The 14236-nt window shown below is 48.1% G+C and overlaps 3 protein-coding genes across 3 annotated transcripts; all 3 read right to left on the bottom strand.

Annotated features, from left to right (window-relative positions):
• Positions 1-117: 117 nt before the first annotated feature.
• On the bottom strand, positions 118-9262 carry LY89DRAFT_720487 (reducing type I polyketide synthase). Its single transcript, XM_018218572.1, has 12 exons — positions 8513-9262; positions 8329-8444; positions 7957-8189; positions 7803-7887; positions 7570-7726; positions 6940-7488; positions 6757-6877; positions 6535-6694; positions 5155-6432; positions 3661-5069; positions 1991-3544; positions 118-1923 (listed from the first exon to the last, which is right to left on the bottom strand). Exons 1-12 carry the CDS (start codon positions 9149-9151, stop codon positions 221-223), a joined length of 8004 nt encoding a protein of 2667 aa, XP_018069446.1. The 5' UTR covers positions 9152-9262; the 3' UTR covers positions 118-220.
• A 905-nt stretch (positions 9263-10167) lies between these two features.
• On the bottom strand, positions 10168-11564 carry LY89DRAFT_620399 (uncharacterized protein). The gene is made up of 6 exons (XM_018210913.1): positions 11400-11564; positions 11182-11347; positions 11096-11123; positions 11026-11044; positions 10876-10953; positions 10168-10807 (listed from the first exon to the last, which is right to left on the bottom strand). Exons 2-6 carry the CDS (start codon positions 11193-11195, stop codon positions 10296-10298), a joined length of 651 nt encoding a protein of 216 aa, XP_018069445.1. The 5' UTR covers positions 11196-11347; positions 11400-11564; the 3' UTR covers positions 10168-10295.
• A 132-nt stretch (positions 11565-11696) lies between these two features.
• Positions 11697-14106, bottom strand: LY89DRAFT_620394 (efflux pump antibiotic resistance protein). Its single transcript, XM_018210912.1, has 6 exons — positions 13886-14106; positions 13687-13820; positions 13508-13631; positions 13236-13442; positions 12444-13174; positions 11697-12340 (listed from the first exon to the last, which is right to left on the bottom strand). Exons 1-6 carry the CDS (start codon positions 14011-14013, stop codon positions 12015-12017), a joined length of 1650 nt encoding a protein of 549 aa, XP_018069444.1. The 5' UTR covers positions 14014-14106; the 3' UTR covers positions 11697-12014.
• Between the last annotated feature and the right edge of the window lie 130 nt (positions 14107-14236).

Raw genomic sequence — 14236 nt, 5'->3', positions numbered from 1 at the left:
CAGTCGGTGCAGCAAATGCGCCTCGCCTCTCATACCAATCCGAACTACCACTCCTTCTTTCCAAGTTTCGACATCACCAAACAAGATAGATTGGATCCAAAATAATTCTGGACAATAGTTCTGATGACTTTCATTTGTCTTTAGTTAACAGGAATAGGTCTAAACATATTATAGCTACAGCGAACGCAGCTCTGACAATTGTGATAGACATCTAGAACCCTCATGTTGTCCATTCAGCCTTGTGATATTTACTCTTTGCTGCAGCTAAGGCGCCAGCAGTAGCAATGGTAGCTCCTCCCAGAATATCAAAAATGGCGATATCGGCATGAACCTCTTTGGCAAACCAATTGCGAAGCTCGACTGCTACCAGAGAGTCAACTCCATAGCTGTGCATAGGAGTTGTTGTATCGAGCTCCTCTATCGTCAATGACAATGTCGAGGCTAACTTGCGCGCCAATGCCTTGGTGACGGCCTGTCCTGCCTCGTTCAGCGATGCCGCGCTCTCAAAAACGCTCTTGAAATCCACACGTTGGTCTGCGCCCCCATCCAATCCTCTGCTTACTGCCGACATATTATTGCCTATGGTCAAGCCTCGAGACATCGGCTTCTTGAAATAGAGCTCTGTCTTGTCGCTGAGCCAGCGTGCCAGGCCCACAACAGCTTGACAACGTAGTGGCGCTGTCTTTGGAGAATCGCGGCCCTCATCATATGCCGGGTTGCAATAGTAGTCAAGCAGAGCATATAGATCAGCTTCAGTCACGGGAGCATCGACCATCGCTTCCCACCGTTTTCGCATGTCCATGTCTTCTGTCATTACGCCCATTGCAAAGAGAGGACCTAAGTCGATTGCTGCTGCACGCTGGCCGAGGGATACACGATGGTGGACCAAAGCATCCTGGTAGGTGTTTCCGGCAGCATAGTTGGCTTGACCTCGTGAACCCACCACTCCAGTTATGGATGAGAGTGTGATGAAAAATTGCATATCGACAGGCAGAAGTTTATGTAGGTTCCACGAACCCTGAACCTTTGGTGCTGTCGCTGCTTGCCAAGCTTCGTGTGTCATGCCCGCAAAGGCAGCATCACGAAGAACCATTGACGCCTGAATGCAGCCCTTGACCGGAGGCAGCCCGTCTCTCAAACAAGAGGCAATTACCGTTTCGAGCGCCGTGATATCGCATATATCGCATGCTGGTACAGCGACCTTGGCCCCTTTAACACCTAAGTCCTCGATGAGTTTCTCAGCGTGTGGATTTTTGAGTCCAGATCGGGAGAGGAGAATGAGGTTCCTGGCACCACGTTCAACCAGCCAAGCCGCGATGCTACGACCAATACCGCCGAGACCTCCAGCAATAAGATAAGTTGCATCGGCGTCTAGGTTGAAACTTGGCTTTGTGTCAATAGTAGCTTGCACGATATCATCGGGCCTCATCTCCACAACAATCTTTCCAAAGGTCTTTCCGCTCTGCATTGTACGGAAAGCTTTTTCGATCTCCGAAACGCCATAGACTTGAAGTGGCTGAGCTGGTGACAGTGTTCCCTCCACAATGAGTGCATATACATCCTCGAGGGCTTTTCGGCCGACATGAGGGCGATCCCGAGGAAAAGTGCTGATATCCAGCGCGCTGAATGTAACATTCTTCTCGAATTGTGCCATGGGGAGCTGGTTTCGGGCTAGGATATCTTTCTTGCCAATCTCGACGAATCTGCCATAGGGGGCGATGCACTCCCAGGATGCCACGAGCCCTTCACCAGATAGTGAATTGAAGACAACGTCGACACCTTTTCCCATCGTGGCACGCTTCACACCACGGGCGAATGAAGTCGGATCTCGACTGGAGAAGATGTGATCCGCTGGAATGTTGTATGTCTTCATCAAGAATTCTTTCTTGGTCTCAATACCCACAGTTACCAGGACGGTAGCACCTGCGCGCGTGTTTATCAGCAATGAGTTCATAGCTAGAATCTGGACCGAAATGTCCAACAAACGTACCTAGATATTGCGCAACTTGAATAGCTGCTTGACCAGTGCCTCCAGCAGCAGAGTGAATTAGCACGGTTTCCCCTGGTTGAAGCCTAGCGAGATCTCTAAACGCCATCCAGGCTGTTGCGTAGTTTACAGGCACAGCAGCAGCGACCGAAAAGGGAATTCCATCAGGAACGTGGGCGACGGCAGGCCAATTCATACGAACAAAGGACTTATATGTATCGTAAGGGAAGCTGGCGACTCGATCACCAACGCGAAAAGCTTCAGCTGGGACCGCTGAACCAAGTCGTGTGATGATACCGGCGCATTCGCAGCCAACCGTTGGTTGTTGAAGGCGGCCAAGAGCAATCAACAGATCGCGAAAGTTGAGACCGACACTCTTGACCTCAATCTCAACCTCGTCCGGCAACAAGGGCTTAACATTCCGCTCTTTGTCCTCGACAAACTGCAAGGTGTTCAGAAGACCCGGAGAGCCAACAATCAATCGAAGTGGCACACCGTCAGTCTCGTTCCATTTCCGCTGAACTGTCTGATGTGGTACTACTCGTTTGTAGATTTCTTCGTTGAGCACCGTAGTCTCGATCAAACGGGGTATTTGCAACATATTATTGCGTTCAAGGTACTCCGTATCGACCACCTCATCAGAAGAAGCAGATTTCAGGAGTCGTTGTGTAACTTGAACTATGTGATGGATTTGCTTGTCACTCAGAGTTCCACTTGCGCAGTCAAGAGTGAGATAAGTAAGTGTTGGGCCGTCGACTTCAGAGTTGAGCACCCGCGAAAGCCCGTCGATGAGTCGATAAGACGGAGGTGCCGATAAAGCGTTACCTTCATCCCCATAACCAGAATCAGAAGAGATCCACACAGATTTTGTCGTGGGATTGGATGTCAAGAGCTCTTGAAGAGACTTGAAGAGATCCAGATTGATGCCATACCAAACCGGCTGTCCGAGCTCTAGTAAAAAGATGAAGAGCGATTCGCCTCGAAAATCTGGACTCAAAGCATCCTGGACTGATGAGACTCGAATGCGAACTGTGCCTTGGGAGTACGCCGTCTTAGAGCTCTCGAGACGATTCTGGAGGGTTTGAGCAAGCTGTTTCGAACCTTGATCAGACCCGTGGATAACAACAATCTCTGTATCTTCTGTACTGCTGTCCAGAGACGGTGGGACTGACGAAGGCTGTTCGACTGCAGTCGCTACCAAAACGCTGAACTCATGGCAAGGCTTTACTTTGTAGTCGTAGAAGAGACAGTCGTTCCCAGAGAACCCAGTCTGCTTGAAGAGCACATCCCACTTTTCTTCACTCAGACATGGGCTCCATTTGCGGTAGGACTCTGTGCTAAGCCACCAGCCTTCTAGGAGTCCAAAAGCGAAGTTTGTTCTTAGACCATCTGATGCCATCGTAGGCTCGAAGAGCATGATTTTGCCTCCTGGTTTCAACAGTTTCCGGCAGTTTTCCAAGGTCATAGACAAGTCCTTTGTAGCATGTAATACCGCCGCTGCAAAGATGCCATCGTAGGTCCCGGACTCGAACCCTTGTTCATCAGGATCGGATTCGACTATTGAAAAGTCAGTATAGATTCAATATATGAAAAAGCGCACTCGAACTCCCAAAAGAATATCTTGAGAATTCGGCTCCCGAAAGTTCTTGACAACGAGAGTGATTTGGACGTACTATTGAGTGTTTTGAACTGCATTCTGGAGTTGGAACCATACTTTGCTTGGGCATCACCAAAGAAAAAGGGGGAAAGGTCCGTGTAGTCGTATTGAGCGTACCGAGGCGCTGAACAAGCTTCGCCGTCCCCATGGTGAGTCAACGTCTTCATCAGCTGATGTGTCATGGCGCCAGTACCTGCGCCTATTTCAAGAAACTTAGCGCCCGGATTCTTGTGGACCATGGCATCAAGCAGTGCGCCGAGTCTCGCCATGGCTGGAGATGTTTCTTCGATCTCGTAGTAGTGATCCTTGACTAGATCGCCATTGAACAACAGGCTTAAGGCGTCCTCTTCTCCCGTGAGAAGTTTGATGTGATGGGCACCAACGGTTGTGTAGAACAGTCCCTGTTTATTGGTCGCGGCAACTCTTTTAGCAAGGCGACTGATGTAGTCCTCATCATCTAGGCGGGCTCGCCACTCGGGCGAGTTGAAAGGGGAGTCTTGATGTTCAAGCAGTTGAGTGCGGTACTTCATCCAGCCATAATATAATTGGGTGTGTGGCTTCCATTCCGTGACATCTGCACCCTTAAGTGCCTTCACAGCACGTCTGATATAAGCGGTCAGCAAAAAGTCGACCTCAGTGAAGAAGTCCAATGGCTCAGCAGTATCGGACACCGAGAAATCACAAAAGGCTTCTAGCTCTTGAGGCGAGAGCAAGTCCAGATCTGCTTTCCAATCCACAGTATGACAAAGATTTGGTGTTACGGTCTGCGCCGAGTCTTCATCTTGGGTTACATCTGAGCCAATATCTGTGGCCTTGAAACACTCTGCATCGATCAACACTTCGGTCTCTGTTGCATCAAGGGCGATAAGGTTCGATTCAGTCTCTCGCATACCGACCCTTCGCCCCGTGGCAAAAACTTTGACGAGACTCGCATCTGTATGGCTGAGTCCCTTTCTGGAAATCCAGAGCTTTGTAACATGAGTCGGTATGGCGGTTGGAATCTTCTCTGTACCACCCTTGGTATGCGTCGTCAATATTCCCTGCAAGACACAATCAAGTGTGGTGGGGTGGATAACGTGCGGCTGTTCGGGGTCGTTTCCATCGTAGTATCCAGACCAACGATACACTTCAACATCAGCCACCGTGGTATCGGCGCCATTATGATGAAGTCCCTTGATGAGTCGGAAGGTGGGGCCATAGCCGTAGCCACTTTCTGCTAGTCGGTTATACAAGAGTTCGGTCCCCACTTCGCTTGTACACGACTGAACACCGTCCATGTATCTGGCCCGACACGAGGAAGCCCACGCTTGTTGCTCTCGACCTTTGTCAACATCATTCTCGGCTACTTCATATACGATCTGGATTGACCCGTTACAGTTCTCGTGCCAGTCATTGAGCTCATTGTTGTATGTGTAAACACGAAAGCTATTCACCAAGAAGTCAGATTGGTGTACTAGGTAAGGGGAAAAGACGGGCGGAATATTGTGCAAAGGGCTCGGGGATCACGTACTTGTACCATCCTTCGTCTTTCTCATCCTGGTCCTTTCGAGGATGCATACATAGGTTAACTTCGACGCCGGCAGAGGTGCTGGGAATGTTGAGTGCAGAATGGAAAGAAACATTTTTGAAAAGAAAACCTGCCAGCTCTTTGGAGGGGTCGGCGAGCTGCTTCGATGCCTCAATTGCCATGACGAGCATACCTGCGGCCGGATACAGAATCGTGTTGTTTATCTTGTGATCCTCGACCCAAGGAATGTCTGAGAGCTTGATGATATTGCGCCATTTCGCCTCCAACGGGTTCCAATCTGTAGACTGAGCACCCACCAAATCGTGCCTTACGCAGCGTCGGAAGCGATAGTTCTTACTCAGCCTACCCTCAGCCCAGTAGGACTTTGCGTGATTGAATGGATACTCAGGAAGTGTTGTAAGTGACTTTGCGAGTTTCGCCGCTGTTCTCTTTTTTCCAGTCCAAACAATTTCTCCGTTAACACGCTCTAAGTCAAGAGAATAACCTAGGCAGTACAGGCGTCCGAGAACCTCGAGAGTGCTATGAACTGCTGATTTGTTGCGAATTAACATCGACATGTAGTTGATCCCTTGGCTCCTATTTATGTTCGACAGGATTTCTCTGATGGGGCCTTGAAGAGCGGAGTGGGGCCCGACCTCGACCAGATCGCTGATGGACACCTGGTGACGGTGGCTACCATCAAGCTTCATGATTGTTGTGTTGCCCGAAGAGCTCGTTGATGCTGAAGTGAAGGAGCACAGCGTTGTAAGCGCTTGCGAGAAAAGGACAGGAGAAACTAGATTGCTGACCCAGTACTTAGGGTTGGACAACTCCTCTGGCGAAACCCAATTTCCCGTGACAGATGAGACCATTACAGGAGCGTTCTTCATCAAAACACTGTATGGCTTGTCTAGGCTACCAAGTTCATGGAGATACTCCTCTGCCATCTCTTGCATTTGGAATGAGTGGTAGGCGACGGTAACTTTCAGCGCTCGTGCAAAGATCTCACTGGTTTCAAGGGCACTCTGTAGGCGTTTGATGTGTGCGGAATCACCCGAAACGGTCACATTTCTGGGGCTGTTGACGCAGGCGACCACGAGGCGAGTTTCTCCCAATTCATCAGAAACTTTCTTCAGATATTTTTCGGCTTCTGAAGACGAAAGGCCTACTGCCATCATGGCACCTTGGGTCTGGCTCGTTTGAACAAGCTTAGCGGCCAGCTTGCCCCGGAAATACGCAATTTTCCAAGCAGCTTGCCTTGAAATTGCACCAGTACAGTACCTAGAAAAAGGGGCGGTCAGCCAAAGTATTCAGCAGTAGAGAAGCGAAATATTGTACTCGAAATTGACTCCAAGACAGGAAAGGCTCGATCACTTCACTTACGCAGCAGCAATTTCTCCGGATGAATGCCCAACGACAGCAGAAGGATGGACACCAAAGCTGTCCATAACATCAACCAGGGCAATTTGTAGAATAGTACAGAGAGCCTGGCTGTAAAATGGATCATTGATCTTTGAATGATCCTTGTCCTTTGATAACTCCTCTGAATAATGTCAGTGACTCGTTCAGAGATCAGCGAAACGAAACGAATATTGTCACACGTACCGACAGGGTCCCAGGGACATCCAAGTCCCATCAGATATATACCAGCATCAACCAGACTGTTCTTATAGATAGGATATCGGCTCAGAAGCTCTCTGCCCATGCCGTGCCACTGAGCGCCTTGCTATTGATTTTGAAATATTAGTATCACTGCACGTGGTAACACTTATCAAGGGACATTCTTACCCCTGAAAAGACAAAGGCAAGCTTAGGTGCTGTCTGAGCGCGAGTGGCCGGAATCATCTGGTCGGCCAGGCTAGACAAATTATCAGGATCCGAAGCAACGACAAATGTCCTCCATGGAAATTGGCTCCGTCTTGTGGCGAGTGTATGAGCTAGACCACGGACATAGTCGAATATCTGGTAATCTTGAAGCCTTAAATTAAAGCAGTAATCCTTCCAAACGGGTTTGAGACGCGCCACGCCACTCTCGTCCATGGTAGACCAAACGAGAAGTCTAGGAAACGTGGACTCATTCATGACATTGCCGATAGAATCGCCATTGGTCAAGGAGTGCGCAATGGAAAGGCCGCTGGAGGGAATGACCTCGCCCAGATCTCTAGACGGCTCAGGCGGGGCGGGAAGGGTATTGTGATGACCCTGCAAACCATACATGCGCAAGAAATTGTAGGCATCATCAAGAATGACATGACTGTTGGATCCGCCGAAGCCAAAAGACTGAATGGATGCTCTTCGGAGGCCGTTCGTAGGCCATGGAATCGCATCTTGAGCAATCTGCAAGATGGTCAAAAGTGTTAGTGGCAACAAGTTCAGATTATTCTACGAGATTCCTGGAAGTCCATGCTCACTACGTACCTTTATGTTCCAAAAGTCTGCGTCGATCTTCGGATTCAGCTTCTCAAAATTACTGTTTGGAGGAATGACACCTGCTTCGAGGGCAAGAATTGCTTTAATCACGCCAGCAACTCCACTTGCACCCTCAAGATGGCCGATATTGGACTTTACTGAGCCGCTACATTTGTCACGGGATCAGTACAGAGTCCTAAACTTCGGTGCGCGATTGACTCGCCGACTGAAAAAGAACTTACACATATAATGGTTCTTGAGGAGAGCGGTACGCCCTGAAGGCAGCTCCTATGGCACCCGCTTCGATCGGATCACCGATTGGGGTTCCTAGAAGGTTAAGCAATTGTCAATCAACATTCCATGCAACCCAAACAGAAGCTGGTCGTTTCGACTCACCAGTGCCATGAGCCTCAAAGTATCTAGTGAGCCCCAAATCAAGGCTGGCCTTGGCGTATGTGTCTACAATCAATTGCGCTTGGGCCTCTCGGCTCGGCTGGGTGACGCCCGGAGTTTTGCCGTCTTGGTTCGAGCCGGAGGATCGTATGACGGCTCGGATCGTGTCACCATCACGAAGAGCTGTATCGAGAGGTTTCACTACGAGGACGCCGAAACCTTCTCCTCGTGCATAACTGTTAAAGAATATTTGTTAGTTGGGATGCGCTTTTTCAAAGTGGTTTCAACCATACAGGTCCGGTATCACAGGTAAAGGGGTCCAGGGGCTTAGCGAGACCCTAGAGCGAAATGAATTGTATCTCGAGAAGTACGTACCCGTTTGCTCGATGGTCAAAACTATAACACCTGCTATCTGCACCAAGCATTCCGAGATTGTCCAGAGCCATTCCCAGATCTGGAGTGAACATCGCGTTACTTCCGCATGCTAGCCCCTGATGGCAGAGCCGTTGTCAGTAACAGCTTACTGGATAGCAGACACTCCTCAGGATGTGTTACTCACCATTGTGGAGTCTCCACACCAGATTGACTGGCAGACCAGGTCCAAGGCTACTAAGCTGCTGGAACATGCTGTGTCGACATTGACACTTGGTCCGGTCAAGTCGAAGAACCAACTCAGTCTATTGGCAAGCATGTTCGTGGCCGTTCCGGTTGCGCGATACTTTACTTGAACATCGGGGTCATGGTCCAAGATAGTAGCATAATCTCTGGAGAACGAGCCAGAAAATACACATGTCTTGGTGCCAGCAATCTTTTCGATCGGTATACCGGCATTTTCTATGGCTCTAAAAGCAGTTTCAAGACTAATTCGTTGAGAAGGATCCATGGCCTCAGCCTCAGCAGCGCCAAGTGAGAAAAAGGGAGCGTCGAAAGCAGCAAGGTCACCTGTCATATAATGTCCACCCCGCGCAGACAAAGTTTCATTCTTTGTGTTGTCTGGATGGTAGTGAACATCGAGTCCCCAACGATCTGGTGGGATGTCTGTCGAGGCACATCTCTTTTCAATGAGCATCTTCCAGAAAGCTCTTGCTGTCACAGCCTCTTGGGGGAACTTGAAAGAAAGCCCAATAATTGCCAGTGGAGGTAGAGCGGCAGCGTTGAGCCGCATTGGTTCGTCTTCATGCTGAGCTATTGATCCCATTCTGTTCCCTTAAGCTATCTCAAGCCCATAGAACGTATAAATGAAATACTGAAGGAATAATGCAAATCAAGAGCCAAAGTTGTTGCAAATATGTAGTCTAGATATGTGATGGGAAGAAGTTTTCGTCTTTTGTTTTGCAGTGTCGATAGAGCTCTATATACTCGCGTTTGATCTGCTCCACTACGACCTAACTTGGTTGATACAACAGACATGCTTTTGGTTGATTTTATAATCCTCAACAACATAAATACTAATCAACAAGCAGATATTATTGGCTGTATTTACGAGTTCGAGGTATTTCCACAGACTATAGATATACCATATCCAGCTGTGTCTCACGTCTTGAATATGTAAAGATTACCTACAAATTACAAGATTATGAATATAACGCCATTCCATGAGACTTGCCATAAGCAGCCTCTCTTATCGTTGGGTGACACCATGAAAGTATGTGAAGTTGCGGCCAGAAAATGGGACAACATTCCAATTTGGTAAGTCACCCACCGAACTCACCAATTGCGACAGATTTGTATCCCATCATGTAATGAAGAGATAGATGTTGGAGGCTTGTATTACTTGCTTCGCATGTAACTGACTGGCCTCAACGGAACTCAGGTAGTGGTGTGATCTAAAGGGCGTTTTCGGGATGTGGTCAGCATTTCCGGATACGGGCTTTCGTGTGGTTGATCATGAAGAATGGGCTGGAAAATACATGCCATATGTCCTTATCAGAATGACTCCAAGAGAAATCACAATCGTCCCATGTGCATCAGCAATGCAGTCATGCGCAATACCACAGATTGTTGTGCAATGGTAAACCACTCGAAATCTAGAAGCGGCTGTATTTCAACATGGTGGGTTACACAACCGACCCAAGGTTACCTATCAACCCCACCCCAAAGTTAATGTAACCTAATGTAAGCACAGTGGGTGTACAACGCACGGTCTCTTAGGATGTACGGAAAGGGCCGTGCCTCAATCCCGCTTTATCTCTCCTTATGAATATCGCATTAAGAGTCAATGAAAAGTCAATATTCTTTAGAGCTGGAATCCGTGATAAAGTCGCTTGCATTCGTCTATCCAATCAAGACTAGGTAACATGACAATCGCTTATCTATTCCACCGTTCTGACAAAAGATACCCCTCAAGCCTGAGCCAAGAGAGTGGTGCGGCGAACAATATTGACAATGCTAGTAACATCCTCTTTGGATCCTGCGCCGGGAACCTCATGGCCGCCTTCATGGATAAACTCCGACTTCACATCTGATCTGCAGAGCATGCTTAATCCATGTGCCACCTCTGCATACGGGTCAGCAAGCCCCCACACATGCGCCGTGGGGATGTCGATAATGCCCCCCATCTTTTGCTGCGGGAGGACAACGACATTTCCCTCTTTGAGGGAGTCGAAGTCGACTGCGGGTGAGCCCGCCGACAGAAAAATTGCGCATCGAACGCTGAGCTTGCCCTGCCTCATACGATGAATGATCCATGTGGCTACAAGCCCGCAGGCTTGACTGAAACTAATCACACCATCGTAAGGCCCCTGTGCCTCGACAAAAGCATCGAGATCATTGATAGCTTTGAGAGCTGTCTTAGGTTCGTCCTCTTGGAAGTAAGCCCAGGTCTTTTCGTCCCCAGCTAGCATGCTCTTAACGTCTGAGATAGAGATTGGTTAGATTCTGCAAGAGGTCTCCTTAAGATTTGATACGTGAAGCAAAACTTACTAGGATCGATATCGTAAGGCATGTTACCCTCAACAAAATCAAACGTATGTCGATCCCCAAGCTCATATCGAATTGCAGCTGTCAACGGAATTAGTGTCAAGCAAAGATTTTGAAAGTGAAGACAAAGAAAGAATGCAGGAGTGGAGTTACCTGTCTGCATCTCGAATAGCTAGAATGCTATGTCAGTCTCATATATTGAAGAAAGGGAGGATACACCTACTTTCGCGTTGGTACCTCTTCCATGGAGACTAATGATGCTTTAAGTAAAAAGTGCCAAAAGATCTGCGCCCAAACTCAATGACTTACCAGAGAAAATGCATATTCGAGAGCTGGCTTGGATGAGGAAGACTTTGACTTGCGAGTGGGACAAATGTAAAGCTTGGGAAACAAGAAACGTCAAACGTTGGTGCAGGAGAATGTATTGAAGAGAAATTAGTATTTTATGTTACGCAGCTTTTCTATACTTTTCCATCTAACGACATGCTTAATAGATGCAGTATGCATTAATCCACAGATGGGCTTACCTGTAAAGATTATGTCTTATTGCTGATCTGAATGCTGCTCCTATCTATTCCCAGATATCTGTAAGTCCTGACAAGCATGAGAAGCACAATATTGATTTTTAAAACCCGCCGCGACCAGACAGGTCCAGTCTTCGATACTTGGTCATCGGGACGCCATCGTGTCACAACATGAATTCAAGTCTCGCTGGAACCGACACGAAAGACATTGCTCGAATACGCCGCAAACACACATATATTCATTATTAATGTTAACGCCATCGTCTCCTGATATTACACCGAAATCGTATCAAAAGTGCGAGAGACATTGATTACTGCATTACGCCTCAAGATACACATCTTTGATATTGTTTGATTGTGCGTAAGGATCCTAATATGGGTTGCCTCCGGATACTACCCACACTTCATCTCGAAGCAAGATAAGATTTCAACTACCAAGTCTCTGAAGTCTCACCACAGATATGTACTATCACGGACTTTATAACCAATACTAGATCTCGGTTCGGGTTTTGAACGATTCATATCTGTGTCTGAAGTTTGTGCTTATTATCTGTCGGTTACTTTGCAGAAGCCCGCTGTGGAGTAATATGTGATCATCAGCTCACCGGAATGTGCGTATTACTCCAGCCTTCCATCTTTGCCCAACCTGAGTGGCTTCTTCTTCCAAACTAGAGCGATGGAAAATAAAACTGCTGCGGAGAACGCCAGAGTGACTCGCATTTGCAAATTGTACCCTTGTCCATAAACGGCTCGGACCTCATCCTGCAATTCCTGAGGAAGCAGAGCAATCCTACTTGCTGAGTCCAGAACGCCGATCAGCTGTGCCCCGTCAAGCAGTAGCGGCAAGTGCGAGTTGATGTAACTATTCAACACAGTGTTCATGACAGCAATGCCCAATGCGCCTCCAAGCATGCGGAACTGCAATCCAGAACCGATTGCGAGAGCTAAACGAGTTCGCGCCGTATTAGTGCGTATTAACAACAGCTTTGCACAATACACGTGGGTAACACATGGAATGCAGTAGGTGAGGGATCATGCACAGCTTACCCTGGTCTTTCTTTTGAACTGCAATTGGCCCCAACATGTAAAGCGCACCAATCGTGGAACCTGTCCCGAGACCTGCAATAACGCTGTAGCCGTACTGACCGTTCCAATTTTCCGTATATGTTGGTAGCGTTGATAGGAGTCCAAAGCCCACCGATTGCAGCGTGCATCCAAGCAACATCACTGCAACGAATGGAAACCTCAACCTGCCCGTGGCCATGGAAGCCATGACAACACCGAGAGGACAAGCAGCAGCATATGCAAGAAGTTTCACACCGGCGTCCAATGGTGAGCTTGCATTGACTATCTGATAGCGCTGCGGAAGCTCGATAACGGCGATGGTGAGCGGCGCTCCTGATAAGAAACAGCCCAACAGAGTTCCCATCCATACTCTGTTGCTGAAAAATCGCCAAGGAAACATAGGTTCGACCAAGGATCCTTCACGGCTGGCATACCATTCCCAGAGGAAAAAGGCAATCCAAAGAAGCCCTGACACTGTGAAGAAGACGATAATGATGGCTGAATTCCACGGAAAGCGAACACCACCTTCTTCTAACGCAGCAACGAAGAGAATGGAGGCGCCCAAAAGTAGGAATGCCCCAAGAATGTCGGGCTTCTTCACAATCTGAAGTATCCATGGTGTCGTCTTCTCTTTATCTCGATTATGAGTATGGGGGAAGCCTTTAGGAAAGGTGAGCATGACGATGACAAGCGCGACAAAGCCTGCAGGAACACTAGATAATGTGTTAGGACGACTGTTTGGAGACTAAATGTCGTATGCACAGAAGAACTGACTTGAGATAGAATACCCATCGCCAATGGTGCCCATCATTGATTGCTCCTCCCAAAAGCGGGCCCAAGATCATTCCCAAGGACATCAACGATGATGCCACAGCGGTGATCTGAGTGTAACGAGTGGGAGGAACCATTTGTATAAAGCCGATGGTGGTGATCGAGTAGAGTCCGGATCCACCGACGCCCTGAAAGGCTCTGAATATGATGCTTCGACCTAGAGTGAGCAAATTTCTCTATCTAGAGGAAGTCTTCGGTGGACTGGAAATTCATACAGCTGTGTCATAGACTGAGCAGCTCCACATCCGGCAGAAAATCCCATGAAGAGGACCATCGAGACGAACATAGTAGGTTTGAGTCCGAAAAGATCACAAAGTTTCGACCATATGACTAGGAAGCCTTTATGAATGCAGTCAGTCTATGTTGATCCCAACGCAGTGCATCCCATGTTCACCTGTATATGTAACCAGATAAGCAGTCACCAGCCAGCTGATCTGGTCATAATCGTTCAATGCATTCCCAATCGTTATCAATGAGGTGCTGACGATGGAGACCTCGAGGGCGGGGAGCACGACACTCAGAGCCAACCTAGTATAACACGTCTCAGCTTGGTATCATAAATTGTGAACATTAGCATGAAAGATGGAAATCACCCTAATCCTGCCAGCCACAAACGAATTCCGCTCATATAAACAATCTCGGATGGCTGCTCCACGCTGACAGGCTCGGTCGCATCAGTAGGGTTTTCCACCGGCTCAATTATGTCGACAGAATCACCCATTTTCAAGATATTAAGTAGATGAGCATGTAAGAATCTGCAACTATGAGAGTGATGTAAAGTGATCTTTGTGCGAGCGAACTACAATGTTCAGAAGAATAAACAAAATGGTGCAGTGAAAAAAGTAGTCTGGAAAATGTAAGTACAAGCTTATTCGTCCCATAAGTGGGAACATTAGTGCGGGGGCATGCGTTACCGGCGTCGGATTGATTGTATTCGCTCGTCA

The sequence above is a fragment of the Mollisia scopiformis genome, assembly GCF_001500285.1.
Source record: "Mollisia scopiformis unplaced genomic scaffold LY89scaffold_16, whole genome shotgun sequence".
NCBI classification, from domain to species: Eukaryota; Fungi; Ascomycota; class Leotiomycetes; order Helotiales; family Mollisiaceae; genus Mollisia; species Mollisia scopiformis.
This window is presented reverse-complemented; position numbering and strand designations above follow the sequence as displayed.